The 27,279-nt window shown below is 33.4% G+C and overlaps 4 protein-coding genes across 8 annotated transcripts in view; 3 read left to right on the top strand and 1 right to left on the bottom strand.

Moving 5' to 3' along the window:
- Positions 1–4,297, top strand: part of LOC119832818 (pyruvate carboxylase, mitochondrial) — a 31,401-nt gene extending 27,104 nt beyond the window's left edge. For all 3 annotated transcript variants that reach the window (XM_038356591.1, XM_038356593.1, XM_038356592.1), the window contains 8 exons: positions 317–531; positions 975–1,185; positions 1,506–1,712; positions 1,999–2,107; positions 2,417–2,542; positions 3,024–3,185; positions 3,616–3,691; positions 3,883–4,297. In XM_038356591.1, coding sequence (XP_038212519.1) covers positions 317–531; positions 975–1,185; positions 1,506–1,712; positions 1,999–2,107; positions 2,417–2,542; positions 3,024–3,185; positions 3,616–3,691; positions 3,883–4,058 — 1,282 coding nt within the window. In that variant the 3' untranslated portion in view covers positions 4,059–4,297. The remainder of the gene's footprint in view (positions 1–316; positions 532–974; positions 1,186–1,505; positions 1,713–1,998; positions 2,108–2,416; positions 2,543–3,023; positions 3,186–3,615; positions 3,692–3,882) is intronic.
- Positions 4,298–6,033: 1,736 nt separating this feature from the next.
- LOC119832880 lies at positions 6,034–13,343 on the bottom strand. Of its 3 annotated transcripts, none has more exons than XM_038356688.1 (5): positions 12,880–13,343; positions 11,779–12,077; positions 11,434–11,516; positions 9,922–11,262; positions 6,034–8,425 (listed from the first exon to the last, which is right to left on the bottom strand). In XM_038356688.1, exons 2-5 carry the CDS (start codon positions 11,842–11,844, stop codon positions 8,164–8,166), a joined length of 1,752 nt encoding a protein of 583 aa, XP_038212616.1. In that variant the 5' UTR covers positions 11,845–12,077; positions 12,880–13,343; the 3' UTR covers positions 6,034–8,163. The 3 variants fall into 3 exon arrangements, with proteins under 3 accessions (XP_038212616.1, XP_038212615.1, XP_038212614.1); XM_038356687.1 differs by having other exon boundaries at positions 11,791–12,077; positions 12,863–13,341; XM_038356686.1 differs by having other exon boundaries at positions 12,863–13,340.
- An 806-nt stretch (positions 13,344–14,149) lies between these two features.
- Positions 14,150–18,433, top strand: LOC119833102 (tethering factor for nuclear proteasome STS1). Its single transcript, XM_038356982.1, has 3 exons — positions 14,150–14,193; positions 16,375–16,570; positions 16,915–18,433. Exons 2-3 carry the CDS (start codon positions 16,381–16,383, stop codon positions 17,793–17,795), a joined length of 1,071 nt encoding a protein of 356 aa, XP_038212910.1. The 5' UTR covers positions 14,150–14,193; positions 16,375–16,380; the 3' UTR covers positions 17,796–18,433.
- A 523-nt stretch (positions 18,434–18,956) lies between these two features.
- LOC119832832 (indole-3-acetaldehyde oxidase-like) overlaps positions 18,957–27,279 on the top strand; it is a 21,341-nt gene continuing 13,018 nt past the window's right edge. The window contains exons 1-4 of the mRNA XM_038356619.1: positions 18,957–19,059; positions 23,494–23,663; positions 24,820–24,980; positions 26,440–26,801. Coding sequence (XP_038212547.1) covers positions 19,017–19,059; positions 23,494–23,663; positions 24,820–24,980; positions 26,440–26,801 — 736 coding nt within the window. The 5' untranslated portion in view covers positions 18,957–19,016. The remainder of the gene's footprint in view (positions 19,060–23,493; positions 23,664–24,819; positions 24,981–26,439; positions 26,802–27,279) is intronic.

Below are 27,279 nucleotides of genomic sequence, written 5' to 3' on the forward strand. Positions count from 1 at the left end.
TGAATTTTACGACTTCAAGTATTAGGGCTTCTGTTGTTCATTTGAATATTATTTATAATAATTTGTAATATGCTCCTGAAACAATGTTTCCTTACAAATTTTTTGGAACTTTATTAACTTTAATACTTATATTAACTATATTATTAACAATATTGATGACAAGATTAAATTACTTGGCCCATATGGATTATGGTTATAGCTATTAAGGTTTTGAATTTCTCTATATACAAAGGTAAAAGCAATGCAAAGCGAAGCAATTTTTTTTTCATAAATCGTCTCTCTTCTGTCTTTGCTTACGTGTATTCATAACCACCAGGTTGCTGATAGGCGCGATCCGCGAGCGCCACCCGGACGTCCCGATCCACGTGCACACGCACGACACGGCCGGCGCCGGCGTGGCGGCCATGCTGGCGTGCGCGGAGGCCGGCGCCGACGCCGTGGACGTGGCCGTGGACTCCATGTCGGGGCTCACCAGCCAGCCCAGCATGGGCGCGCTGGTGGCGTCCCTGCAGTCCACTAAGCTGGATACTGGTGAGTGGAAGACCTGGTGTCCAGTGAAGCTGTGATTGGGGCTGATGCTGTACAGTTTGTTTAGATGAATAGTGGTGTGGGACAGATTGAAGATCTGGACTTATATGGAGGAATGTGAATCGGAAATGGTGCTGTTTGTGAAATAAATGAAAATTGCATTCTGACAATTGACATCACTCAGCAAATCTGTGATTTAAAAAAAATACACATCATATACTTTGGATACATGATCATAATTATTGGAAGTGCTCTGTAGAGCTTATCATTATTATTTGCTGGGTGGAATCCATTGTCAACATCTAGTTAAGAGTTAATATTGTATAGATAATACCACCTCTATTCTATGTATTTGTTAGCGCAGGTTGTTTAAAATATATTATACTCTATGTTTACAGCACAAAAAAAAGTTTAAAGTAAATTAAAAGCATAAATTTTTCCCTCAGGTATCCCCCTCCAAACGGTATCCGAATACTCCGCATACTGGGAGCAAGCTCGCACCCTGTACGGTCCGTTCGAATGCACGGCCACAATGAAGTCTGGTAACGCGGACGTGTATATCAACGAGATACCTGGCGGTCAGTACACCAATCTGCAGTTCCAGGCCTTCTCCTTGGGTCTGGGCAGCCAGTTTGAGGAGGTCAAGAAGGCTTATAGGTAAAGGTCAAGTTCTGGTAGTTTATGTGAGGTAACTCTTGCGGAGTTAATAGAATACTCTTCCTTAATGTTTTCGGATGTAGGTTATACCAGTTTCAAATTGCATAAAAATGTGTGTTCGATTTTTCTTTCTTTTAAAAAATCCTTAATCCAAAACCGTTTAAGGTTTCCAATAAATTTTTAAAGACACTTACTGTACCCATTACCACGTATATATTGTATTTAAAGGACACTAAATTCCGGTTGGAATTATTACACTTAAATGCAGGTTAACGTTTAACCTAGTTATTACATTTTAAGAACTTTAACTTTTGTTTTAGAGAAGCAAACCTTCTCCTGGGTGACATAATCAAAGTGACACCATCGTCCAAGGTAGTGGGAGACTTGGCCCAATTCATGGTGCAGAACAAGTTAACAGCTGAGGAGATCCACGCGAGGGCAGAAGAACTTTCCTTCCCTAAATCCGTGGTAGAATTCTTCCAAGGTGCTATCGGGATACCGTATGGGGGATTCCCTGAGCCTTTAAGGTATAAATAATACTTATGTTCAGAATATGAATGAGAAATTTAAAAAAAAATATTAATATACTATTTCTGCTCGTTTAATATATTAAATAGTTAAGTTGTAATGGTTTTTTTATATATGACATTGGATGAATTATTTATTTATGCTTTATTGTTTTGAAATAATTACAAATTGAGACTTAACCTAGGGAATTATGATATTGTTGAACAATTTTCATTATACATTTACAACAACATATAACAATTTTCATTATATATTTCGAAAATAACATTCCTTATTTTATTATAGGTCTAAAATTCTAAAAGACATGCCCAGGATAGAAGGTCGTCCGGGACAAGAGCTACCGCCTTTGGACTTCGACAAACTGAAGAAGGACATCCAAGAGACGTACCCAGATGTGAGATTGTCTTGCTTTAAAAATATATTAAATACAAATACGAGTAAAATGTTGCTCCGTCGTGTTAAAAGTTTTCGAAGGAATTCGAATGATATTGGAATACAGATTGACATTTTTTATGATATGATCGAAACTGTAGTAAAATAGAATATGTATTGATTTTCACAGTAAAAAGGCATAATAGATATTTTATATAAAAGAAATTGTCATTTTAAAAAAGTGAAGTTTTTCAGCAAAGTTTATTGAGAATTGTTTACAATTACCCTCATGGGTAAATAAAAAAACTTAAAATAACTTAATAACTTCCAGGTGAACGACCAAGACGTGATGTCAGCGGCCATGTACCCGCAAGTTGCGAACGACTACTTCCGTATACGCGACAAGTACGGGCCGGTCAAACATCTTGACACTAAAACCTTCCTGGTTGGGCCTACGGTGAGATGCCACTTACGATTTGTAGAAAAACAAAAATTCATAACCGCACCATTGAATTATATAATATATAACTTATATATTATATACGATATATAATTATATAAATTGTAAACTATCTGTAGCACAGATAATAAAATATAACCTTTTACCCCAAAACTAACCTGGAAACACTGAGCTAAAAAAGTAACACCATTATCAGGCAAAAAAGTCTATTTATCTATTATGTTCTGGTTTATATTAGCTTTGCTCCCTCGCTTAGTCAAAGGAATAGATAAACAGTCCGGGGTTTTACTCAACAGTTCTCTTTCCCATAGGATTTCTGGAACGAAAACTATCCTTTGCCGTTTCTCGGGTCTCAAGCTATATGTGTACTAAATTTCATCCAAAACGGTTCAGTGGTTTAGGCGTGGTTGAAGAGATAGACATTTTGTTTTGGTAGGACTTCAATAATCATATTATGTTTTCAACTAATATTTTTCAGGTCGGCGAGACAATAGAAGTAAAGATTGAGCGCGGAAAGACACTAGATATAAAGACTTTAGCAGTTTCTGAGGAAATGACGGCTGCAGGAGAGAGGGAAGTCTTCTTCGAGCTCAACGGTCAACTGCGATCTGTCTTCATACGTGATGAGAAAGCTAGCCAGGTAAATACTAGGTCTTCAGCAGGGTCCTAGGTTCAAACTTATATTGGCCACTTTTTTATTTATTATCAATTGAAAACCGTGGCCGCCTCCTTGGTACAGTGGTTAACGCGTGAGCGTAAAACCGAGAAGTCCTGCGTTCGATTCACGGTGGGGACGCACAAAAAAGAGAAATATCTCGGTCTGGCGGAACACAGAAGGCTGATCACCTACTTGTCCATAAAGAGAATCGATCAGTGAAACAGATGTATATCATCTGCCCCATACCCCAGTAGAGGACACAGGACTTCAATTTACTTTAATAAATTAAAAAAGAGTTGAAAATTTTTTTCTATTCTTTCAAAATTTCTCATTTATAAAGCATTTCAATGCTATAAAACTAAAAATTAAATTTACAAAAGAGTTTCTTACTCATGACTATACTTTCTTAAAGGAAATGAAAATCCATCCCAAAGCGGTGAAAGGTGATAAGAGTCAAGTGGGAGCGCCCATGCCGGGAACAGTTTTAAGTGAGTATATATTTTTAAATTATCAGTAGTTAGTTCAAAGCAAAACAAAGTTAATGATATCCTTCTGTGATGTACATAATATACGAAAGGTCAAGCGTTGCTAGAGTTTGGCAAAAAGACGCGTGTTCAAATCCCGTGATAAAAATTATCTATTCTTTAAAAATTTTAAACACAAAATAATTTATTTACAGCAATCAAAGTGAAAGAAGGCGACAAAGTCGACAAAGGCCAGCCTATCGCAGTGTTGTCCGCCATGAAAATGGAGATGATTGTACAAGCGCCGCAAGCCGGTACCGTCAAAACCGTCGCCATTACGAACGGACAGAAATTGGAGGGAGATGATCTTATCTGTACCATAGAGGAATGAGTCAAATTTCAAATTTGACAATTGTCTATGCCACAGGCCACACCTTGATGTAGTCTGTGGTCCGATAAACGGCTTTAGTTTTATTGTATGTCGTGATTTTTAAATTTAAACGAAAATGTATAGATATATGTTTTGTTTTAATAATTTTCCATTCGTATGTATCGTCATAGCATATAGACTGTGTTTTATATAAAAAATGTGTATCTGTCAATTTCATTACATCTATTAATGGAGATTTTTTTAAACTGATAACTTATATAAATACGTAATAATCTATGAGATAGACCGTCATAATATTCTCAAGACTGTCTTTGTTTGTTTTTGTTTTTTTATACGATGTGCAATACCGCGGGATATTTTTATTGTAATCTTTTATAGATATAGGCACAAAATGTACTCTTTTCTATTCAGCTTTATACTATATGATTTTTATTGATATTCATTGTGTATCTTATTGTTGCGGGCTTCCTTTGTTATTTAAAGTTAGCTTTATGTTATTTACTTAATTTTATTTCAATGCATGATTGTATTTTAATGGAGTGATGAGGGTAGATTGACAACTTTGAACATTTTATAATGTGATAAATTTAAACAATATAACAGTCGTGCGACTTAAATTAACGTAGTACAAAAATATAAATCTGATATAAGGTTTTATTTATATCTTAAACTAAATGTTCACGATGTTGCCATAAAAGAGAGATATGTCATTCCACACTTTGATAAAGACATTTTGAAAAATCACACAAGGAAAGTCTGATGTTGCCACTTTTTGTTGTTTTATATCGTCAAACGATTAGGTATGTAATGGTGCTCACTGTTATTATTTTATTTGTTAATTTTGCAATTTAGCTAAAATAATAAATGTATAAAAACGATATTGTGATTTATTCTGACAAATTCAATTTCATTACTATCATTCCGTTCACGACTTCGCCTGCGTGGACTACAAAATTTTATGCTTCGTATATTTTTGTGAGGGAATTGACATTAATTACGACTTTGGAGGCTTTACATCGCGAAGTATTTATTATTCAGCAAAAATCGTACGTAGATATCTCTGTTTAATTTATAAGGATCAGTCCAGTGACATATTCGCCAATTTATTTTTTTTTATCCCTGGGTTACATGTATCGATATCGAACTTTCGCATTATAATATTAGTAAGATTGTAGCAGTTTCCACAGAAAAAAGACGGCAAGAAACTCTGTAGTTGCTATTTTAAAATAAAATCAATTTTACATTTTAGTTCTACATAATATGTAATATGTACATAATAATGATGTCACAATTGCACTACTGTACTGTGCTTCGTAAGAGACAACATTCCATGGATTGTCATCTTCCATATATTCATTAATGCTATGGTAGGCTCTATAAACTACTGAACGATTTATACTTTGAGGAATTCTATGTACCATCCTTGTATACCATAAATGAATTTTTTACTTTACTAAGCAGGCATTTCAATTTTATTTGTTCCTCGTGTCATATCAATGTCTATCTCCTACTTTTGTATGTAAGTTGATGTTATTATGTACGTGTAAAATGTTATTAAACATATTATACTGTGACGGTACAGTTAGGATACCAGTACTCTTTAAAAGAGTATATAAGAGTATAATGTATTGCCCTGATTTGCAATACAAATATAATGGTTTCAATATCTGCTGCCCTGTCCCATAGCAGAATTCCATAGAACATGATGCAATGGAATAGCTAAAATAAACCAATCTAGCCGTATCTACATCAGTGAGATGCATCATCTTTCGTACTGCATAAGCGGCTGAACTGAGTTTAGCAGCGACGGTGTTAACATGGGCTCCCCACTGTAGTTTCGCGTCTGATGTTAACCCCAGAAATACAGTAATTTAGTTCCCAAACATTTATCAGAAATTTTCATAAAATTAGACATACATTCGTCCTTACCAGTTAGGGTAAACGTTACCGCCAGGGCAAAAAGAAAACACGCAGCACTTTTTAAAAAAGTATAATTATTTTTGTTTATTCAATCAATACAACCATTATAATATATTCACAGAGAAAACTAACGATCTAAACTCGTACGTATAGGTTTAAATTTTACAATTGCTCAACAGTATCAAATATTATTGGTGAATTCAGTAAAATACAGGTACATAACTATTTACAATGCATTCGAAAGATATGGCAGTATTTTACAATACATTATGTCCGCGCATATGAATGTTGCTTTAGTGATGCCGAATCTAGTTTGTTTATTTCATTCCATACAATGAATATCATCTGTATAATGCACAATCATATGCAGAGATCACAAATCTAAAGGAACTTAAAAATACCAAAAATGAGTTGAGTAAACTAAAAAATTACAAATAATAGGTTTCATCTTTCAACGACTTTCGTTAAGGGCTCACCTTAGAAATTATGATGAAATAAGTTTTTTTCCGCTATTACGTCAAATCGTCTATTTCAAATAATCTTTCCTATAGAATAATGATCAAAATTTGATAGATCATTATATCTTATGAACTAACATATTCCTTTGTTAAACATTTTAATAGCTGGATTAATTTTTAGTATGTGTTATTGTTAAAATAAAAAAAAAATAATGAAAAGAAACTTGGTCCCTAAACAAAAGTTAAAACGTTTGAAATTAATTAACAAAATTTATTATAAAGTTATCTTTTTTTTATCTGCCGTACATTAATAGAATCTTAACTTTGTTCGTAGTTTTGTCTAAATTAATGGGAAACGGAAGAATAACTATAACATTACTGATTTGTAATATCTATGATTAACAAACGTTTATCTTATTAAATTAACGTTAAGTTATTGTTTAAATTTGTTAATATACAAATTAATGAATAAACTAAGATATGTTTTAAATAAAACCATTCGTATGCTACTTTATACCTTACACATAATAAAATTAAACATAATAAGACACATATGTTTAGTTTTTACATATTATGTTACGCTTCAAGATTTGAAAATCTAATTTTCCTACGTCCAAATTCGAGATCAATTTTATCAAATCTTCTAAACCAATGAAATTTTAAAGTGGCCATATAAATGATTTTTCCCCACTCAAAACGATTGATCATTCTAATGCTTTGCTGTTAGAAGAGACAACCTTGAATGTACTATTCGAAAATTTTCGCATTCTAAATCGATTTATTTACTTATTATCAACACAGAGAGTTAAAACATCGTAAACATGGATTATTAAACCATGGTCCGACCAATAACAAACAGTGACTACTTTTTCTAATTGAAAAGAATCAAATTAATGAAATACATCTTATTTACATTGTATTTCTTCAACGATACCTACACTGTATGTAACATTTTAAGAATGACGATTTGCCTACGGATAATTGGATTTTGACATTTGCGTCATTAAAATAACGTCCAAAATCAATTAACCGTAGGGAAAATTGTATATTTAACTTTCATGATAAATATCAAAAGTGTAACATTTATAACACCATTTATTTTAACAAGAAATATTTATTTATAAAACATTATTTTTTATATAAGTCAATGGAGTCATATATCTGCAAATATTTCCTTACACAATAAAGTTCTATTGGTATATCAAGCAATAGTTTAACTAAACTATTTTGTAGCCTCAAAATATTCCCATAGACCATATAATTTGTCTCGCTACTGATGTAAAGCGAATTAGCTTTTAGTCATTTGGCTAAACATAACATGTAAGACAATCAACAATGTTTTGTTGACAACGGCAATCCACAACTTTATAACTAACTAGCGGTCCGCCCCGGCTTCGCCCGTGGTAGATATATAGCCTTACGCAATAAATAGGCTGTCTAACACTGAAATAAATTTTCCAATCGGACCAATAGTTCCTGAGATTTATGCGTTCAAATAAAAAAACAAACAAATTCTTCAGCTTTATAATATTAGTATAGTACAGATTAGATCACCTTCTACAGTTATCATTCAGGGTTATGAAAAACATTTTAGAGATATTGTGTGTACAAGTATATTATTTTTTATATGTATCATTGCTTTGGAACTAGGAGTTCAACCTTATCACTTACTACCATGTTTTCTCTCCTCCAGTAATAAGTGTTAGACCATTTCACTTAGAAAAAGATTAATCCAAATCCCCCGGATGATGCAATAAGGTCTTATCAATCAAAGCATCATTGATATCGCTTATGTGAATGCTTTTATCGTTTTTCTTGAGTGTATCACAGTTTTTGTCGAAGTCTTGTTCCAGGTCATTGATCGAACTGACCGAGTTGGGATCACTCAGGCTGAGGCTGGAGTCCGCCTCTTCGCCGTAGCAACGTCTTTTGTGGTCCGAGGGAAAATTGTAGTACGAGTTCTCTACACGGACAGCTTGCATTGTGTTACTGAAATAGATAATCAGAAATTATACTTCGGCCGTTCAGAGAATGCGTTCCTGACACCTATCAGTTAGTTACGACTAGTGATGGGCACAACATAACACTGAGTTTGTTACCGTTCCTCCAAAATGAACCGCCGCATTATTTTAAGACTATTTTCGTTTTAAATTGGCGGAATCATTTAAAATTTATATTTTCGTTATTAAAGTGGAAACCAAAAAAAGGTAATTCATATAATAAAATTGAATGAATAATTTAATGTGGGTACAGAATATTAATCAGACTCCGATTCGCTTGAGAAGGTGGTGTCTTCATCATCATCTTCGCCTACATGTATAATTATATTATTATCAACAATAATTATACTTTTATATTTCATAAAAGTTATTTTATAGTCCATTATTTTCAAATTCTTAAAAAGAAAAATAAAACGTATTATTTTATATTATAAGTATAACTGTATAAGAACAGATAACGATACCTGCCTGTTATTTTTAGCACAGCACTACAAATATGAAGCGCTGACATAACCTTGTAATAGCGCAGTATAGATTTAGAAAAATATTGTTTACCAAGTTATTTGACACTCAGTTTGGCACAAAATTATAACATTTATTGATTATTGATATAATAATTTTTTTTAATGCTCATCAATTATTAAAACGGTAAACAACCAGCAAAAATATTTTTATTTTAACTGCAACGCCATTACAAAGTTACGTCGTCAGTTCAATCGCGACGTGTCAGGAGCGCATTCTATGAACGGCCGAACTATAAAGACTTTATAATGGGTCAAATATGACATGTCAAATCACTACATAGTATAAAACAGTCACTTTCTTTGTCCCTATGTATGCTAAAATCTTTAAAACTAGGCAACGGATTTTGATGGGTGTCATATGGTTTCATAGATAAAGTAATGTAAGAGGAAGATTTATATGTATAAAATCATCTCAAACTACTCCGAATATAACGCGTGCGAAGACGAAGGCAAAAGCTAGTATGATAATATGGGTAAGGTTTTTTTAGGTATTATGTTTAACATCTCATCTTTGGACATTATGACAATACACAAGCACAGATTGGTTGGTTTAACTATTGAGTATACATCAAAATAGGTAGATATATGAGATATTATTTTGAATATCACTATTCCATTTATAGGGTTTGCATGAACACAATGGTGAGATATAGAAATTACACATACCATTTTCACTCATACGACTATTGATATAAGGACATATTCCCATTGCAGTGGTTATAAAACTGTGTCATGAGTTTATTTTACTCCGCTAATACGGCTAGATGTCTGATGTTGAACACTGCTTAAAACTTGACTAGACTCTAGTCATACAGATCGCCTTATAATGTTTTTTGCCCTATTGGTCGATTTTTATGAGGACATTTTCTAAGATTAATATACAAAGTAATTTAAAAACCTTACCACTTATTTAATAAATTCAAAATCTAGTGTGTAAATAAAATCACCCATTTCTCCTTACCTAGTCTTTCTCAATACCGGTCTTCCCAAATCCACCTGCATCTCCAATGAGTAAAGTTTCGCGAGCGATTCCAACTTTTCTTTCTCTTCCGGATCCTGTAGGCTAGGCAATTTCAGTTCAGTCTGGCAGGAGTCCTGCAGGAATCTGGACAATTGCTCATTAGCCGCACTGAGTATCAAGAAACCCGGTCTTTCTTCCCTTATTCGCCTGCATCCAGCCCGTATTTCCCTCACTTCCGTCACTGCAGTGTTGCCCATAGAATGTTCACTGTAACAATGATCGCTCTGCGGCGACTTCTCGCTCAAGTTGAGATCACTCGACGACGTTTTCTGAAGTGAGAAATTCGTTCGCGGTGTCGTAACGAACCCATCTTTGCCCTCAGCCTTCTCTTGAAACGCTTGAAATGAATGAAAAAACGTTTCGTCCGTGTTCGCGGCGGATGGACCGGCATTTTTTAGATCGCTAAAAGTCGTGAAGGAGGAATGGGGTAAAACCTCTTTTGGGTCTCTTGAATCGTCATCGACGTCGACAATAGTTCGCGAATCGGACATCATAGCGTCATCATCGTTTCCCAAGTCTACTTTCGCGCGCTTTTTTTTAAACCTGTTCTTGGACCCCGCCCAGAAATTTTGTGTATGTCCGCACTCTTTCTTTAATCTCTTGGGTGGAGGCATGTTACTTATAGATTTAGTAAAATTATTGTTAACCGATTTGGAAGATTTAAATGTGAGGCTCTTGTTGAAAACCTTCAGTTCTTCTATTCCAGGCCAATCTGTGAGTTCATCGTCACCTTCTCCGTCAGTTTCATTATGCTCACCTCCATCTGAATCGCTGCTACTGAGAGAGCTACTTTCGTTCCCACAATCCATGCCTGCATTATTATCATCAAAATTCAAAGGGTTCCGTAGTGAACTCTGTGGATATGACTTATTTAGAACTTTAATTTTTCTGTTGTTTTTCCCATGGCTACTACTGCATGATGGATTGAAGGATGGTGGCAAATCAGTGGTTATTTTATAGCCAGTGACTTTTGATAAAGTAGGTGTGCCGTTTTTAGAGTTTTTGTACACAAAGTTGAAACTCGAACTGCCTGGCAGAGATGGAGTATTCATAAAACCCGAAGGTTTAACTCCATCTGGATTTTGCGATTTGAGGATGATCTTCCCAGGCTGTAAAAGAGACTCTTTTCGTTTTTTTTCACTATCATGTTTTCTTGATTTGAAATCGTTTTTGAAAAACACAGATTTCGAAGAGCAGCCGCCGCTGAATGATCGTTCCCTCATCTCGCAAGAGTCACCTTTGTCCCTGTGCGACCATTTTCGTTTACCACAAAATGCATTTCTGTAAATAAATAAATATCGCAATATAAATATATACATACAATATCTATGCAAGATGTGTATGTGAAATATATTTATTTTAGATGTCCAAGATATTAAGTAATTATTATTATGACTGAAATGCACATTAGTGCGAACAAATACAAAATAAAGAATAAAAATAATGACTAACCTCTCTTGCTTATGTTTAGAAACATGTATAAGAGGAGAGAGCCGCGGTGCATGGTGTGTTATTGTAGCTGGCAAGGCATTTGGCTGGAAAAAGAGACATTATATTAACAAAAATTATTTAATTCACATTTGATACTCAGGCTTTACTTATTAACATTTAAAGTTAGAATTAATGTATTGACTAGAACTAACTAAAATTGTGTGAAAAAAGTTCTTTAAACAGCTAAAATAAACTGAATAGTATTATCAATATTAAATCTGTACAATATATGAGTTTATGAAACGAAAGGAGTGTGAGTTCTAACTATTCCAGTGCTTTAGCTTTCAATTGACTCAAAAATCATACTTCCGCACTGACGCTCAATATTTCAATGGGTGGTGAGTGCTTCCCATCGGAATAGTCCACAGGCATCTTCTTAAATTTCCGTTTTCTCCTTGTATTCGCCGGTCGAGTGGGGGAGAAGTTTTCATTGAATGAATCAGACTCGAAATTGCCAATTTGACAGTAGTGTCGAGTCTTAATCGTTGATGTGTGGATGTTGACATGAGGTTCATCAGAGTCAGACAATGGTTGGGTGATGAGAGGTGCTTGTGGGGGGCTGCTGGAGCTGCCATCATCAACCAGGCTCACTGTTACTGCGGCAGCTGTAATGTTTGGAACATGTTTAGTAATACACACACTGTTTAGGTATAAAACTTAATGAATTCAAAGATATATATATATATATACTATACTTATTCATTGAAGTAACTCTTAGTATAAGATATTATGTGATGAATCAATATCTACTGAATAAAATTTGAGGATAAAACAATTTAATTTGTTCAACATATACAAGAATAAAAAATTTATACTGTCTGTGAGAAATAAATAAGCAACATAATTAAAACATAGCATGGGATTCTCTGTAGTGTTACAACTCTTTACAGACTTAATTCTTTATAGATTACTGTACGATAAGACACAGTAACTATAAAGTAACATGTGTGTGATGTTAGTTATTATTAAAATTTTTGGACATATCTAGAGCTGACTGAACAAATATATTTTCTAATTGTTTACAAGAGGCACTCAAGAAGATATTACAAAAACATTTCATTATAATGTTTAACAACATATACATATATAAAATGCCTTGCCTATTGTTAATTGCCAACCATTCCCATATTGAGATATACCAAATTCAATTGTAATATTCAATTGAATGCATATTTTTGTCTCAAATTATCTATCTCAAATAAGAAAAAAAATTAGACTTGATGACAAGATAATACAATGTTCATAAATAATGTTACTTTTCGTAACTATCTTTCTTATTATGAAGGATAAACACTGAATGCTTACTAATATAATATACAAGCACATTATGCAAAATAGGCCAAGGTGATAGTCATGTTTGATTATCGATAATAATGACAACAAAACTAACGCAGATTCCCCGCAGACCTGGTGCGTCTCCGGAACCCTAGCTTCCTACGCTCCTGCCTGCCGCAGTTACTTTCTTCTAGCGCCAGGTTTAAGTCATGAGATAGACGTTCCATCTTGTAATATTCAATGCCAAAATATCATGATCACGCGTATTGCGCGTCGACATCTAGAACATTCAATATACGATGCCGGCGCTACTTTGTTTACACCTGGCTTCACTCCCATAAACTGAGTTAAACATACGTAATGCGATGTTGTAATCGAATATTCACATATACAAAAAAGAAAGTTTCGTTTATCTACTTTCAAATGTATAAAATTTTCAAATTGCAAACACTTTCAATGAAATGTTTATTAATATGCAGTGTAATTGCGTTTTCCATTAATTCACCGATTTTATGAGATTTTTAAAACATAATAAACTACATATATATGTAGAAACAATGTTTAGATCAAGTAATCAAAGAGAAAGATATTTGTAGGTATTTTGTATGTAACTATTTATATAAATTTATTCTAAGTATACAGATTAGATATAATCTACATTCTGTCATCTGTGGACTTTATCCTAATCACAGAGTACCTAAGTAATGTTCTATGATCCTAAAATACGGTGTCTTGCAATTTATAATAACGTATCATCATTAATGCATGAAATTTTAATTAAACAATTGTAGTTTAGGTATACAAAATATTTATAATTCAAGTAGAGATAAATTATTCTGATGATATCTTTACAGCTATAGAAGCTTTATATTAATACGTAATGAATACCATCACGACGTTTATAAAATACTTTATGTAATTTATATTTCGATAATAGTATTTAATGAAAATTTAAAAAAAGAATTGAATTTTTATAGCAAAAATAGCCAAATATTATGAAATTATTTTTAACTCATAGTGTACGAGTGAGCGTAATATAGCAGAAATAAATGGTAACCATATAATATTAAAAAAAAAATTGTTGCTCTATAATGTTTGTTCATGTAATGCTCAGTTCCATAGACAAATTATTCATTATTGTCAACACATAAGTGTCAACACGAACGGTTGAATGTCAAATTGTGCGCCAATTTTGTGTTTTGCTATAAATTGTGGGGATATAAAATTATAGCAAGAAGATCTAAATTAGCTGACAAAGTAAGTATTTACTAATAAGTTATCGTTGAGTTCAAATTATGATGTATTTCTGGATTTGCTCGTTTCATATTTTCCTCCAAACTTGAAGATACAAGTGACGCTTAGAGCTTAGGAAGAACCAAGTCAAAGTTTTGACTACTATTTAGGCGGGAATTGTTGTCGTCGTATTCGTCGAAGGTTCTGTAATATGTACGTCTTTAAATATACTTCTAATGCATTATGTACTATTTACCTGTTAAATCAACATATTTATTTCGGATGTTAATTTGAAATAAGTATACAGTCTCTTAATTTGAAAGACCTTTAAATAATCAGTAGGTATAACGTAAATTAGAAGTTAATTATTGCCGGCTTTTTACTTTTAACCCAAATTCCTCAATTTGAGGATAGTAAGGACATTGTATCATCTCTATCGTTAGTTTCTTTGTTTGTTTGATGAACGCGTTAATCTCGGAAACTACTGGATCGGTTTGAAAATTATTTCATTGCTGAATGCAAGTGTGTTTGTGTATGTTTGATTGTTTTTCTTTTTTGAAGCGACGAATTGACGTGGTTTTTTTTATGTGGAGATCCCTAAAATGGGTGTTAGAAATTTGCATGCAGCATTCTACAACTTTATAAGGTAGCAAGCATAATTTTTTGGAACTTGTCCTGAGCTTCTTAAAAGAGGGAGTGATATTTTATAAGGGACTTTTTGCAGTTTAAAAGTAGGAATATAAAAATAAGTCCACAAAATCTATTTCACTGTTGGATATGTATGTGATCACTGAGTGCTACAGGCTACATCTACCATGAGCAAAGCCGGGGCGGCACTAGTAAAATATATTAATCTGTCTGACACTGCAACAGAAAATAACAGTCATTAGTGTCATCCATTTCATCCTTTTATACATATACAAAAAACATAAATTTATTAATACTTAACTGTCTGCTCTGGCTGAAGCCATGGTGGGTGAACCCATGATGTCTCCATAGTGTTCCTTGTACCTTAAAAAAATATTAGCCAAATTGGTTGAGCCATTCTTGAGCTTAACTTGGCAACATATTTGGTTATTTATTTTTTATTTATATACGTGTTATGTTTATATACTTTGTATATATATGTTGATGAAATAGTTGTCACTTATTTACTATCAGTCAGTTATATATATAATTTCTGATATAATGTTAGAATGTTTTTTGTAGAAGTAGTATCATAACTAGTATTGAAGTAGTTCTTAGTTTATATTACTTTCTACATGTAGCTACATATATTAATTATAATTATTTTAATGTGTATGGAAATGTAAATTTAAAAATTAACATATTAGTTTGTAAATATAATTGATAACATATCTATGACCTTTATGAGGTCAATGCCCGATTTTTGCCTAATATGCAGCCATTAACAATCCTAGTCTACATATAGATATGTATTTATATTAAGATAAATATAATTTTCTAAAGCTTGTAAGGTTTAGTAGGTATTTAATTTAAAGGCAGTTTGCTCCATTTTTATCTAGAGATTAGAAATACATATCTTCATTATATATACTAGCGGCCTGACCTGGCTCGCATACATATAAACATATAAACATACATACATATACCAACAGTGAAAGAATTTTTGAAATTTCTGTAGAAGTTCTTAAGATTACATGAGCATTCCAACATAAGAATACTCTTCAGAATCTATAATTACGTATCTATACTAAGAGTAATAGCACAGTCTAATAATCCATAAAGTCATGTAACAAAGTTTGGTCAATTGTGTGGGGGCAAGGGGAGAGATGGAGGAGGTACGAGTCCGAGTTACATACGCCATTGGTCTCTCCCAGGTCCCTCCTGAGGTTTTCGGCAGTCCTCACAAGCTGTTTAGTTTCATGGAGCAGCTGGGATGGTTTCAATTTTGACTTGTTACCCCCTCCTTTTATTTTCACGCAAAATTGGCGCTTAACGGGTTGCGGCAAACGTGCCCTTTTTTTACATACGCTACTATTTGGGGGCTTCCACGTGCATGTTTTATTGTCGTTTACATGAATCGCTAGATATTTTAGCTAGAGAAATCTTAGACGTAGAACTGTAGTAGTACAAAATCTATACTGTGCTGTTCCTTTATGCTGTATTCGAGTTTGAGTTTGACCAGTTTGTTTGTTTGCATTAAACTCAAAATATATAAATTCACCTTTAGTAAATCGCATATTATATTATATACACATAAGTGTTTCTTATTAGTCGTGTGTGATGAATGTGAGCGTACGTCCCAGTGTACCGACAGAGCTAGTCGAGACCGACGATTTCTTGGATTTCTTGATTGTATACATGTGTGCGTGCGTCATTTAGCCCTTAACTATTATATATCCATTTTTATTTTGTAATATTTATCAAAAGGTTATAATGGAGGGGGCAACCCCCGATGCTCCTCGTCGTACACGCGCCGCTCTAGCCGAAATCCCCGCCCGTCTAGACCGCCTACGAGTAACCCCTTTACGAACACTAACTAACACTAGAGAGGTCTCTCCCTCGCTCCCCTCTGGGTATCTGAGCCCAGCACCGTCGCCTGATGAACAACTTATACAGCAGAGAGGTGGGTAGTTCTTATATATGTTAACGTTAACGTTGTTATTGTAACAAAACTTAATTGCTTTGAAATTGACAAAAGTAGACTAACTTTCAAATAAAAAAAAAAGAATAATAAAAATAGCAAAACCAATTCATAAGTAAGAAGTTATATAAAAATAGTCATATAGTTTATACATAAAAAAATACGGTATATTCTCGAACCTTCTGTTTTTTGAAGTCGGCTATAGATATCGTTTCACCGAAGAAATACAAGCCATTAATTCTCGCTATCACATAAAATTGTACTTGTATTTTAAATGTCTGATAATAAAAACGTGAGCATGTAACAATAAAATTATATATTTGCAGGACGAAAACGCGTTCCAGCCAATTGGTCACCAGACATCGATTTAAAACGTAATTCAACTTTCCATTCCTCAATTCGTACACCCCCAAAGAATGCGTCCTCTCGCCACTCCCCTCCCAAATTGGGCGTAACATTAAGGTCCACTCCCAGAAAGCGTCTCCTACTTGGAGATGTCGAACGTGTTCCCCTCACACCAGAAAAGATCGACTTCAGCGACATTAGTACTCCACAAAAGTTCAAAATCACCAGCCCTGTTAAAGCCTCGCCACCCATAAAGAGATGCAGATTAGAAAAGTCCTTCGACGTCGAATACAAAGGGCCGATAGACACAGCTCTCAAGGGCCTCAGTCCGACGCAGCTGATTAACATGATTAAGAAAATCACCTACAAGCACCCAGAAATTGAAGACGACATTCGAAAAGATATGCCGGTGCCTGATCTGTCTCCGCTAGAAGAGAGACTTAATTACTTAAAATCGAACATATTCAAGAGTCTCCCCACATCCAGACTGACATCAAAGACCGATTCACCGGCGTATTCGAGGGTCGCGACACATCTGGCCGCGTTCAAAAAGTGTTTGGTCGATCAAGGGAAGGTGTTGGTCGAGTCTCAGCATTGGGAATCGGTGTTGGAGTACGTGTTTTTGGCGTGGAGTTACGTGCGGGCTACTCCGGTATGGGATAACCAGCCCCATAATGCGCATAGAAAGCAATGCTTCAAAGCATTAACAAATTTTTGTATGACTGCCTTGAAAAAGGGTGATTTTACTAAGGATTTCCTGATCGATGTACAAGACAAGCTTGAGTCGATGGAGGCGGACAGCGAAGACATTAAATCGAACATAAAACATGTTCAAGGAATGTTGCAAGACAATATAGTTTAATATTAATTAGGATACATTACTTGTGTACAACTTCCCTTTTTATTTTATTTTTTTTTATAATAAAAAAATAATATACCTACAAGAATTTTAAACCAGAAAAAAGTAGTAATAAATAATGTTAAGTCAAAAAACTAAACTAAACTTTGTTCCGGATACAATAAAATTGATTAATAAAAGTTACTTAATTATTTTTTTTAACGTATTAATGCTTTTCTTGTATTGCTGTGTCAATATTCTTAAGCGAGATAGATAATTGTAAGTGTACCTCAACTTTTTTTTTTAATATTTTGTTTTATGATAACTTAGATTGTAACTTGAGGATTAATTTAACTCTGTGCCAAATATTTGTTGATTATTTTATCTTCAAATTAGTAATACTTGTATATTTTGCATACATCAAGACTGCATTTTAAAAATACTTGTTATTTGATTGTTAAAATATATTGATAAAAATTAGCACGAGCTCTCAGACTATACAGAGCTGTTAAATAATTGAACCGAAGATAAAATTTTCATGTCTGCCTTATGGTTAAAGTGCCTTTGTAACGTTAAATTTTTAATGACCAAATATCAATGATATTACGTAATGTATAGCGATTAAGTATATTGTGGTTTCAAATAAATTGTGTTTTCAATAATAGCTTGTTTTAATTGATTTATGAGCGCACGTGAAAAAAACCCATCTTAATTAAAAAAAAATAAAAAATTGTGCACACTACAGGAACATTGATACATTTCGTTTTTATGTCATTCAGACGAGTAAACCAGCAATTATTTCATTATAGTATGAGGAATTGTGTATTACAATTTGTTCATGAATTTTAAATTGTAAGTAAATGTAGAATATTGAATTTCCAGAAATTCAATCACATTATGGACTAAGTATGTCAAATCATAATTCTTATCAACCGACTTCGAAAGAAGGTTTTAAACTCGACTGTATTTTTGTTTTTTTTTTTTTGCCGCAAAAATTTATACTGGTTGAGCCGATTTGGACGTTAATTTATTTGTTTGCGAGCTAGGGCCTTCCGTGTCACATTTCAATCTGTCAAGTTCTAATAATTGAGGCGCTTTAATTATAGGAAAAAAAAAATTATATTTGTTAACAAGTAATATTTAGCAACCAGCTCTCCAGCTACGCTAAAAAATTGTAACACAACTCATGCCCGCGCTGGCAGGTTTCTGTGCAATCACTAATCAGTATAAACTGAACTTATCGCTATGACGTACGTGGAGTTTGCAGTGAACGGAAAAAAATGTCGGGGTAAGATTGACATAAAATTGAAAATTTTAAAAATGAATATTGAAGTTATATATATTAGCTATTGAATTTAAAACATTATAACATAGTATGCTTTGTGAATAAGTTTTTATTAGACGATTATATTTGGATCAGTCATCTTTTCTCTGTTGATAAATTGTAAAATGAAGGAAATAATAAATTAAGTTGGTAGCCTGTCCTTTAAATTATATGCATTGTGAATGTAATATTGTTTATTTTTATTTATATATCTAATTACCCATAAATATATTTATGTACATAATTTTAACCAACATTTCATGTTCATAACATTTCCTGTTTTATTAATATAAGAGTAGGAACCTATATGTGTGTATATATATTTTTAATTCATTTATTTTTAAAATAATGTAATAGTTTATTAGTTTCTATAACATTTATGGCTAAGTCTGACATGGAAGGCGTCGGTTGGTAGTAGAGGTGATTGTCGTTGATTGGTGTTGAATCAATGTATTGTTACTCAATAAACGATTTTTTGTCTATGCTACTGTAATATAACATGAGGCTATGACGGTGTAAGGGGTGATTTCTGGATCTACTTAACTGATTTCAAAAATTCTATTATCAATGGAAATCCACGTTATCTGTGATTGTCATAGGTTTAATTTTATTTGAATTATGATCCGGGTCAACCCGGACGGCGCCGGGAAGAGCGACCAGTATATTAAATGTAGAATTTCATCAAGTAGGTTTTTGTTTGCGCCATTGCGTTAAACCACAGTCCTACATGACCTTTCCTTTTAAAGTTGCCAGGTAGCGAATCCTTTTTTGCAATAAGAAATAATTATTCTTTGGTTTAATTACTTTATCTGTTGGTTTAGTATCGTACAACGGGGTCGTAAATACAAAATATATAAATTAAATAGCCTCATGTATATAGGTTCTCTATTTTGTAAGACAATATAATAAATGTAAAGAATAATGCATAGTATTAATGCATTCTATGTTCATACATAGTATGTAATTAACTGTGTTTTATACTGTTTATATATAGCGGAAGAGATTGTTTATTTGAACGCTTTAATCTCATTAACTACTTGACCAATATCAAAAGTTTCTTCTCCGTTGATGTTACATTTTTTACATTTTATCTTAATAATAAAAAAATGATAATAATTAAGAAATAAACAAAAAAAATTAGCACTTACATTATATGAGTCGATGGAGCATATAATTTAAGCCGATGGAATATGTCTATGTATGTGTGAATGGGTGTGTTAGTGTATGTAAGCGCGTGTGTTCTGTGTTGTGCTTGTTGAATATGTTAATGATTGTTTGTGCTCATTTAAATAATAGTGAAATATTTTCAGTCGATATAATCAAGATTTTGGAGCCAATTGACTGTATTTTTCAAAACGATTATAAAATAAAGAAATAAATAGAATCTTTAGTTAATTTAGATTAGTAGCAAGGTTTACAATTTACTTGATGTCGTTAGTCGGGATATTATTATATAACCTTGGAGCAATGTAATTGAGTTGGCGTATTGCAAAATTAGTCTTAGTAATGGGTATGGGGCACCAGAATTTTCGCTTCCGTGTTCAAGGCAATATGAGGGCTGTAAAACGGTGACATCTCAGCAGAACTTTTAATATATAAATCTTGTGAACTGAAAGAACTTCTGTTCGCATAGACATCTGTTGTAGAATGCCTGTACTGTATGCCTGCCTGTAAGGTGCATAAGTGTTTTTAATACTGCCCGCTGAGTACGCGCATGTCCAAACATTATAGTTTTTGGAGCCCCACCCCAGGGTGCTACACAATAATTTATAATGCTCTCATATAATGCTATGTAAATTTGTATCAACAGTTTCTTGTTAGCCACAGATCTTAGTTGCTTAAAAATAAACACTAGCTATCTCATACGATTACAAACATTAGAGATCTGGGCTCGCCAGCTCAATCTATCATCCACTAGGATACCCAAATATCGTATACATGAGGCCCTTGTGAGTATTTTACAATTACTATTACTTATTTGCCCCCTGTTACACTAAAAAGTGAAGTTTGATGACTTAACTTATATAATATATACTATTTCTATTTTATTTATTTATTTATTTAACACTTTATTTTGCTGGTATACAAATATACCTTAAATATAAAAACTTACAACTAGACCAGCACAGAAGGCGACCTTATCACTAAAGAGTGATCTCTTCCAGGCAACCCGCTGTGTATAGAAATAGATAATATAATATATAATAATATTTCTAATAGATATTAGCTTTATATATTTTTGTAAAGATATCATATTGCAAAAGCAAAATTCGGATCAAGTCCAAGCCAATATATAATGAAACAATTACGTGTAGTTAATTAATTATATTGAACATTAGTTAATTCGAGTTTTAACTAGTTAAAAACTGCATGCAACATGTCGAACTAATGAAAATGCTTTTCCTGATTAAGTGTAAAATATTTATTTATTTATTTATTATTGCACACTTACAAAAATATAAAGCAGGGATAAAATTAAAAACAGCAACTTAAACTAGTACACAAATGGCGGCCTTATGGCTAAAAGCCATCTCTACCAGGCAACAACAATTATATGCCAACATAACAATTATATAGATAACTGTAATTTTAAAATAATGTAAATGGTTGTAACCATTTTCAAGAAAAATAGCTATTCGTGCAAAGTTTTCATTATATATAATTTCCATGATGAATAATAATACATTAGATATGGTTTTATGACCTTCCATTATTTCAATAGCTTCAAATTATTATTACGTCGTTATGTTATCAGCTGGTTGACGAAAACACATTTATTCAAAAAATTATTCTATGTTTATTTATATAGCACTTAAATGTGTATTGTGATCTCAGCTATAACAAGTTTTATTTAACACTAGCTGTGACCCGCGGCGTCATTCGCGTGATACCCGGGTGAAAAGTAACCTATATTTAATTTTTGGTTTTATAGCATTTAAATGCTCTATAAATGAGAAATTTTGAAAGAATAGAAAAAATTTCATCACGAGGCGGGATTCGAACCCGCGACAGTAATCGAATTTCTTCTACTCTTTCAGCTTTATGTGCCTTACGTGGGGTGCTCACCCCACGCCATCTATTAAGATGGTTAAGGCCTTAAGATTAAGATTAAGTTATTAAGTTACTGTGGCGGGATCACGGGTGGCCGAGAGGCCGAGAGGCTAGGCGTTGCTACGGTTTGGCAAAAAACGCGGGTTCGAATCCCGCCTCGTGATCAGATTTTTTCTATTCTTCCAAAATTTCTCAAGTAACCTATATGGTAATTCAGACTGTAATCTATATCAATAACAAATTTCATATCTATACGATAAGTCGTTGTCACGTGACAGAGTAACATACATCCATGCAAACTTTTGCGTTTCAATAATATTAGTAGGTTTATGAGAGTGACAAACACGGTCCAGCATCTCAAAACTTAAAGTTAATAAGTAATTTAATTATCTAATAATAGAGCGAACAGTTTAATAGAACCAACGTTTTGAGTTGTGTTGCGTATGTTTCTTCATACCTACATTAAAGTCTAGGGGCTAACTTTAACTTGAATTAGGTACTGGGCTGCAATATTCTACGCGTTCCATGATATCTTTTGAGCAGGTTTATGTAGTCCAGAGTAACTTTTTTCCTATTACCATGTTATAGTGACTGTTGTAAAACCTCTTAAATTTTTATTTTGTTAGAAATAGCAAACCAACAAAAAGAAAACTAACAAATATGGCCCTAAGGTGGGCTTAATTATTGAAATCGTTCAAGAATCTTGTTCAGGAGAGCGTGCGTGTGCGATAACATCACGATTGCTCGATACAGAGAAGGAAAACACCCATTGGCGTAGCTAGGGGGACAAGGGCCCTGGTGCATAGGGAAAGAATCGGGCCCTCCTCCCCTCTTTCAAAGCTGAGGTTAGAGGGCCCCCTGAGCTCCGGGGCCCTGGTGCACTGCAACACCTGGCCCTATGATAGCTACGCCACTGAAAACACCGTGAGCAAACCGGCATGTCCAAAACAAGAAGTCCGATGACATGTGATAACTGCCAACCAGTATTTAGGTAGCGTGGTGGATTATGGCCTGAACCTTTATAAGAAACCTGTATCCCAGTGGTCTTATAGCGATGATGATGAATATTATAGGATTATTATTTATTATCTTTGACATTCTTCTGTAAATACTTAAAAGCGTAATTTGTTGTTTCTTATTTATTTTCCACTTATTACTAATTTATATGCTTTGTAACCATATTTGTTCACCATCATCATATACCTACAACAGACCATGCGCATAAGGCAAACAATCAAGTAACTAATACGTTCACCTAAAAATTCATTTTAAGGCTGAACAGTAATAATATTCTAGTTGTAAAATATGTTTTAATGATTCGGTACATAGAGCTCATAATTCTTTTAGTCGACAACAGATATCCGCGCTACCTCTCCTTAAATGCCTACATCAGGTACTATCTGGAGCTACCTGGGACGAAGGCTATGTGCCACCAAGGAGTGTGTGGTTCTTGTATTGTGATGGTGCACGCTTGCAGACCAACCTTCGGGAATTATGAGACGTTTTCCGTTAATTCTGTAAGTATATTGGAAGAAGCGTTTCTTTTCGAAACAAAATTTCTTGATTTATTTGCGTGAAATAAAGTATCCAATTTAAGTGTGATTGAAGTATAACCCTACTTATATTATAAAAACGAAAGTAATTGTGTCTTTCTGTTTGTCTGTCTCTTCACGCCTAATTCACTAAACCGATTTAATACTGATACTCTCTCCAATACACTCGAGGAGGGATAGATTATAGGACATTCCTATATTTGTGAGAGGAAAACGAAATTATTATGTGACAAAAAATATACTAATCATGTCCTTTATTCATAATTAAGTACAAAATTAATAACTAAGTGTTACTATTAAGCTATTGTGATGTTAATCATCATTCAAAAATTAAAAAAAAAAAACATACAAAATATATATAATACTGAGTATATTATATACAGTTCGTATATGTATTGTGTTGTCGAAATTAGTATATTTACCGATTCGATTTCACCATATAAATTGTTTTTACTGAATTATTAGTGAAATCAATTCATAAGCATTCAAGCTTCAAGTATAAAATATTTAAATGGATTATAGATTTGCGTTAACCGCTTCATCGTTAATTTATGTTAATCCGTAATCGTAAAAAACAGAAAAATAGCAGACACAATTCATGTAAAATTGTTAACAAATTCGTAATTAGGTAACTGTAGGATATAATAAATTAAGTATGGTTAAATTATCGTGTACTGTATATGTAGAGTAAGTATATATACCTAATAATAGTTATAGTTTCCGCTATGTATCAAGTAACACAGAACTTAGATTATTAACAAAGTTAAAATTATTCGTAATCTATATACCTATCTATCTATTTTTTATTAAACGTTCTAAGTTAGAACTTCTTCTTTTAATCTATACGACTAGGTTTAAAATGTTGTCGTGGAGTTTATTTAATTTAACCTGTTTATCACAAAACACTTATTTTATATTCGTCTTAAAGTAAATGGTTGATAAACTAAATAAAATAACAAAACGCACGACAAAAAATTTTTATGACATGGACAAATTCATCCGACATGTTAAAAGAACTAAAAACTATGTAGATACATCCGCGTCAATTTAAAATTAGGTATTCATAATTACCGTATAGCTCATAACAAGCTATTAATTATGGTTCCTTTATTATTTGCAGTGTCTGGTCTTGGCTGTATCATGTCATGGGTGGGAAATAACGACGATCGAGGGGGTGGGCAGCAGACGCGTTGGGTACAGTGAGGTGCAGAAGCGCATGGCTGCTAACAATGCCTCCCAGTGTGGATACTGTACCCCAGGATGGGTGATGCAGTTGCATAGGTATGTGTCATTTTTGTTTTTTAGTTTTCGAGTTTTTTTTTTCATGAGTAGGATATAATGTAGAACGAGGGTGTGGGGTTAGCGCTGGGTACAGTGAGATGCAGAAACGGTACTGGTAGGTACTCTTGCTTCACCAAGACATAATGGCGACGTCACCAGCTATGTATACAAGCAGTCAATACGAGAATCGAAATTGGCTGCTTTGAGACACCGTAGCTGAGTTAGGTACCATACGTTTGAATATTAACTCCATGTATACTTAGACGAAGTCGAACGACGTCGTCATGCTGTCTTGATGAGGCAACGCTGTATGGCTGCTTTATTAACAGATCAGATATATCATAAATGTAGAGTGAAGACCTATATTTTAAAGTTAAAGTTATGAAAAAAATTCATAATTTCAATAATTACGACTTCGATTTTGCTTACATACTTACCTGGGTAATAAAATAAAGCCATAAGGCACATGGCTTGTTGTAGAAATATAAGCTTCGGTTGCAATGCTTATAGTTAGTAAATGGTGCTTAAATACAAAATGCATATATAGTATACTTATACAATTATAATAATGGCAATAGATAAGTATTTCTTTCTTGATTAGTATCATCTCAGTAATTTAGAGTATGGTTTCTATTGAAATGTGCAGTATTCTCTTTCGCTAGGTTTTGCCCTTCAGTTCAAAGTGTATTAGTGCGTGCCAAATGGTTTTCTTTTAACGCATTAACATTAATTGAACGTATTTAAAATGCAATTATGACACATTTAATCGTATATCCGTAATACATTAAATGCAATCCGTTATCACTTGGCCTTATGAATTAAAAACTATTTCCTTATAAAAAATACCACTGTTTAATTGGCCATTTATTTATTATTTGCATTTATATGTATTCCGTAAACGAACGATAATTGTTTATTCAAATTTTTAAGACATATATGAGGCAATTTGTGCGCTTGATAAAAAAGGAAACAATAGTTTCAAAATAATTTGTTTTTCTTCAAAATCTATTGCATACTGTGAATATGCACCACATACTACCTATGTGCTAACTGATACTATTTTTTTTTGTGTACAACCTTTAAAAGCAATAGTAAATAGATATGCTTAATGTGTTACAAAAGAGCATTGTAAGATAATAATACTATATTATGTATTGTAGCGGCGAATCGAATATAACTAGTTACTAGGTAATTATTTAATAATCTGTGATAGAACGATGCTAGTAAATTTTTGCATTAAAATTATTATTGTTCATAACTTTTTCGCTACAACTTGTAATTTTTAAAAATTTCCTGTATTTAAAATATTTCATATCTACCCATAATGATTATTGATTTGAGAAAGTTGATCTTGCAATACCAATGCATTTCACCAAAGTTAATAAGTTTTTTCGTCTCAAAGAGCCTTATAGCTTAATATATTTACCAATGCCAATATGTAAAATACTTTTGTTTCCAGTCTCCTCGATAAAAACTTGACAATGGCTGAACTGGAAAATTCTTTCGGAAGTAACACATGCCGCTGTACCGGCTACAGACCGATTTTGGATACAATAAAATCCTTTGCAGTTGACGCCCCTACAGACATGCTAACCGACATAGAAGAATTGAAAATCTGCAATAAAACCAAGAAAATATGTGAAAGGAAATGCTCCATAGATAGCGTAAACAGCGACTGGAGTGTTATAAAAGTTTCTAGCGTCATAGAAATAGACTATGGCCATGAAAAATACATCAAAGTTTACACGGTTGACGAGATTTTTGACGCTATTGCACGGGCGAATGACCATTACATGTTAGTTGATGGAAATACCGCCAAAGGTAAAGGTTATTGGATACATTTTGACGTGACAACGTCTTAAATTAGGTTGCGGCTCGGAGGCACTCATGAAAAAGTGTAACGCCCGGTAACGTTACGATGAGTCACCGAACTATGATCGGTCCGCCGCGCGCGCAACACTAGAGAATTAGGCGCATTGAATCGGCGCGTGCTTGTGTCTCTGTCTCTGTCTTTCTCGAGCGTTTTTGGCGTTAGAAAAAAGACGTTGTCTCGTAAAATCTTCGCCCGTAAAACCGACTTTACAGGCAACCATTTTTTAATGTAATTTTTTAATATATCAGAAAGCAAAGAACTTAGAACATGTACTTAATATCTAAAAAACCAATATTTTTGCATGCACCTAATATTATGTAAATTTATAGTTATTTAATGCTTAAAGCACCAAATACCAGACAATTATGATAGAATTCATTAAGGGGTTGTCCATTAATCACGTGATCTTTTTTTAGCATTTTTTAA

Source organism: Zerene cesonia, chromosome 16 (assembly GCF_012273895.1).
Source record: "Zerene cesonia ecotype Mississippi chromosome 16, Zerene_cesonia_1.1, whole genome shotgun sequence".
In the NCBI taxonomy this organism is placed as follows: domain Eukaryota; kingdom Metazoa; phylum Arthropoda; class Insecta; order Lepidoptera; family Pieridae; genus Zerene; species Zerene cesonia.

Coding starts and splice junctions, on each gene's coding strand:
- LOC119832880 (XM_038356686.1), bottom strand. CDS start 12,974: ATGGAACGTCTATCTCATGACTTAAACCTGGCGCTAGAAGAAAGTAAC. Junction 11,263..11,433: donor TCTAAACATAAGCAAGAGAG/GTTAGTCATTAT, acceptor ATTTATTTACAG/AAATGCATTTTGTGGTAAAC. Junction 8,426..9,921: donor CCGGTATTGAGAAAGACTAG/GTAAGGAGAAAT, acceptor TATCTATTTCAG/TAACACAATGCAAGCTGTCC.
- LOC119833102 (XM_038356982.1), top strand. CDS start 16,381: ATGGAGGGGGCAACCCCCGATGCTCCTCGTCGTACACGCGCCGCTCTA. Junction 16,571..16,914: donor ACAACTTATACAGCAGAGAG/GTGGGTAGTTCT, acceptor ATATATTTGCAG/GACGAAAACGCGTTCCAGCC.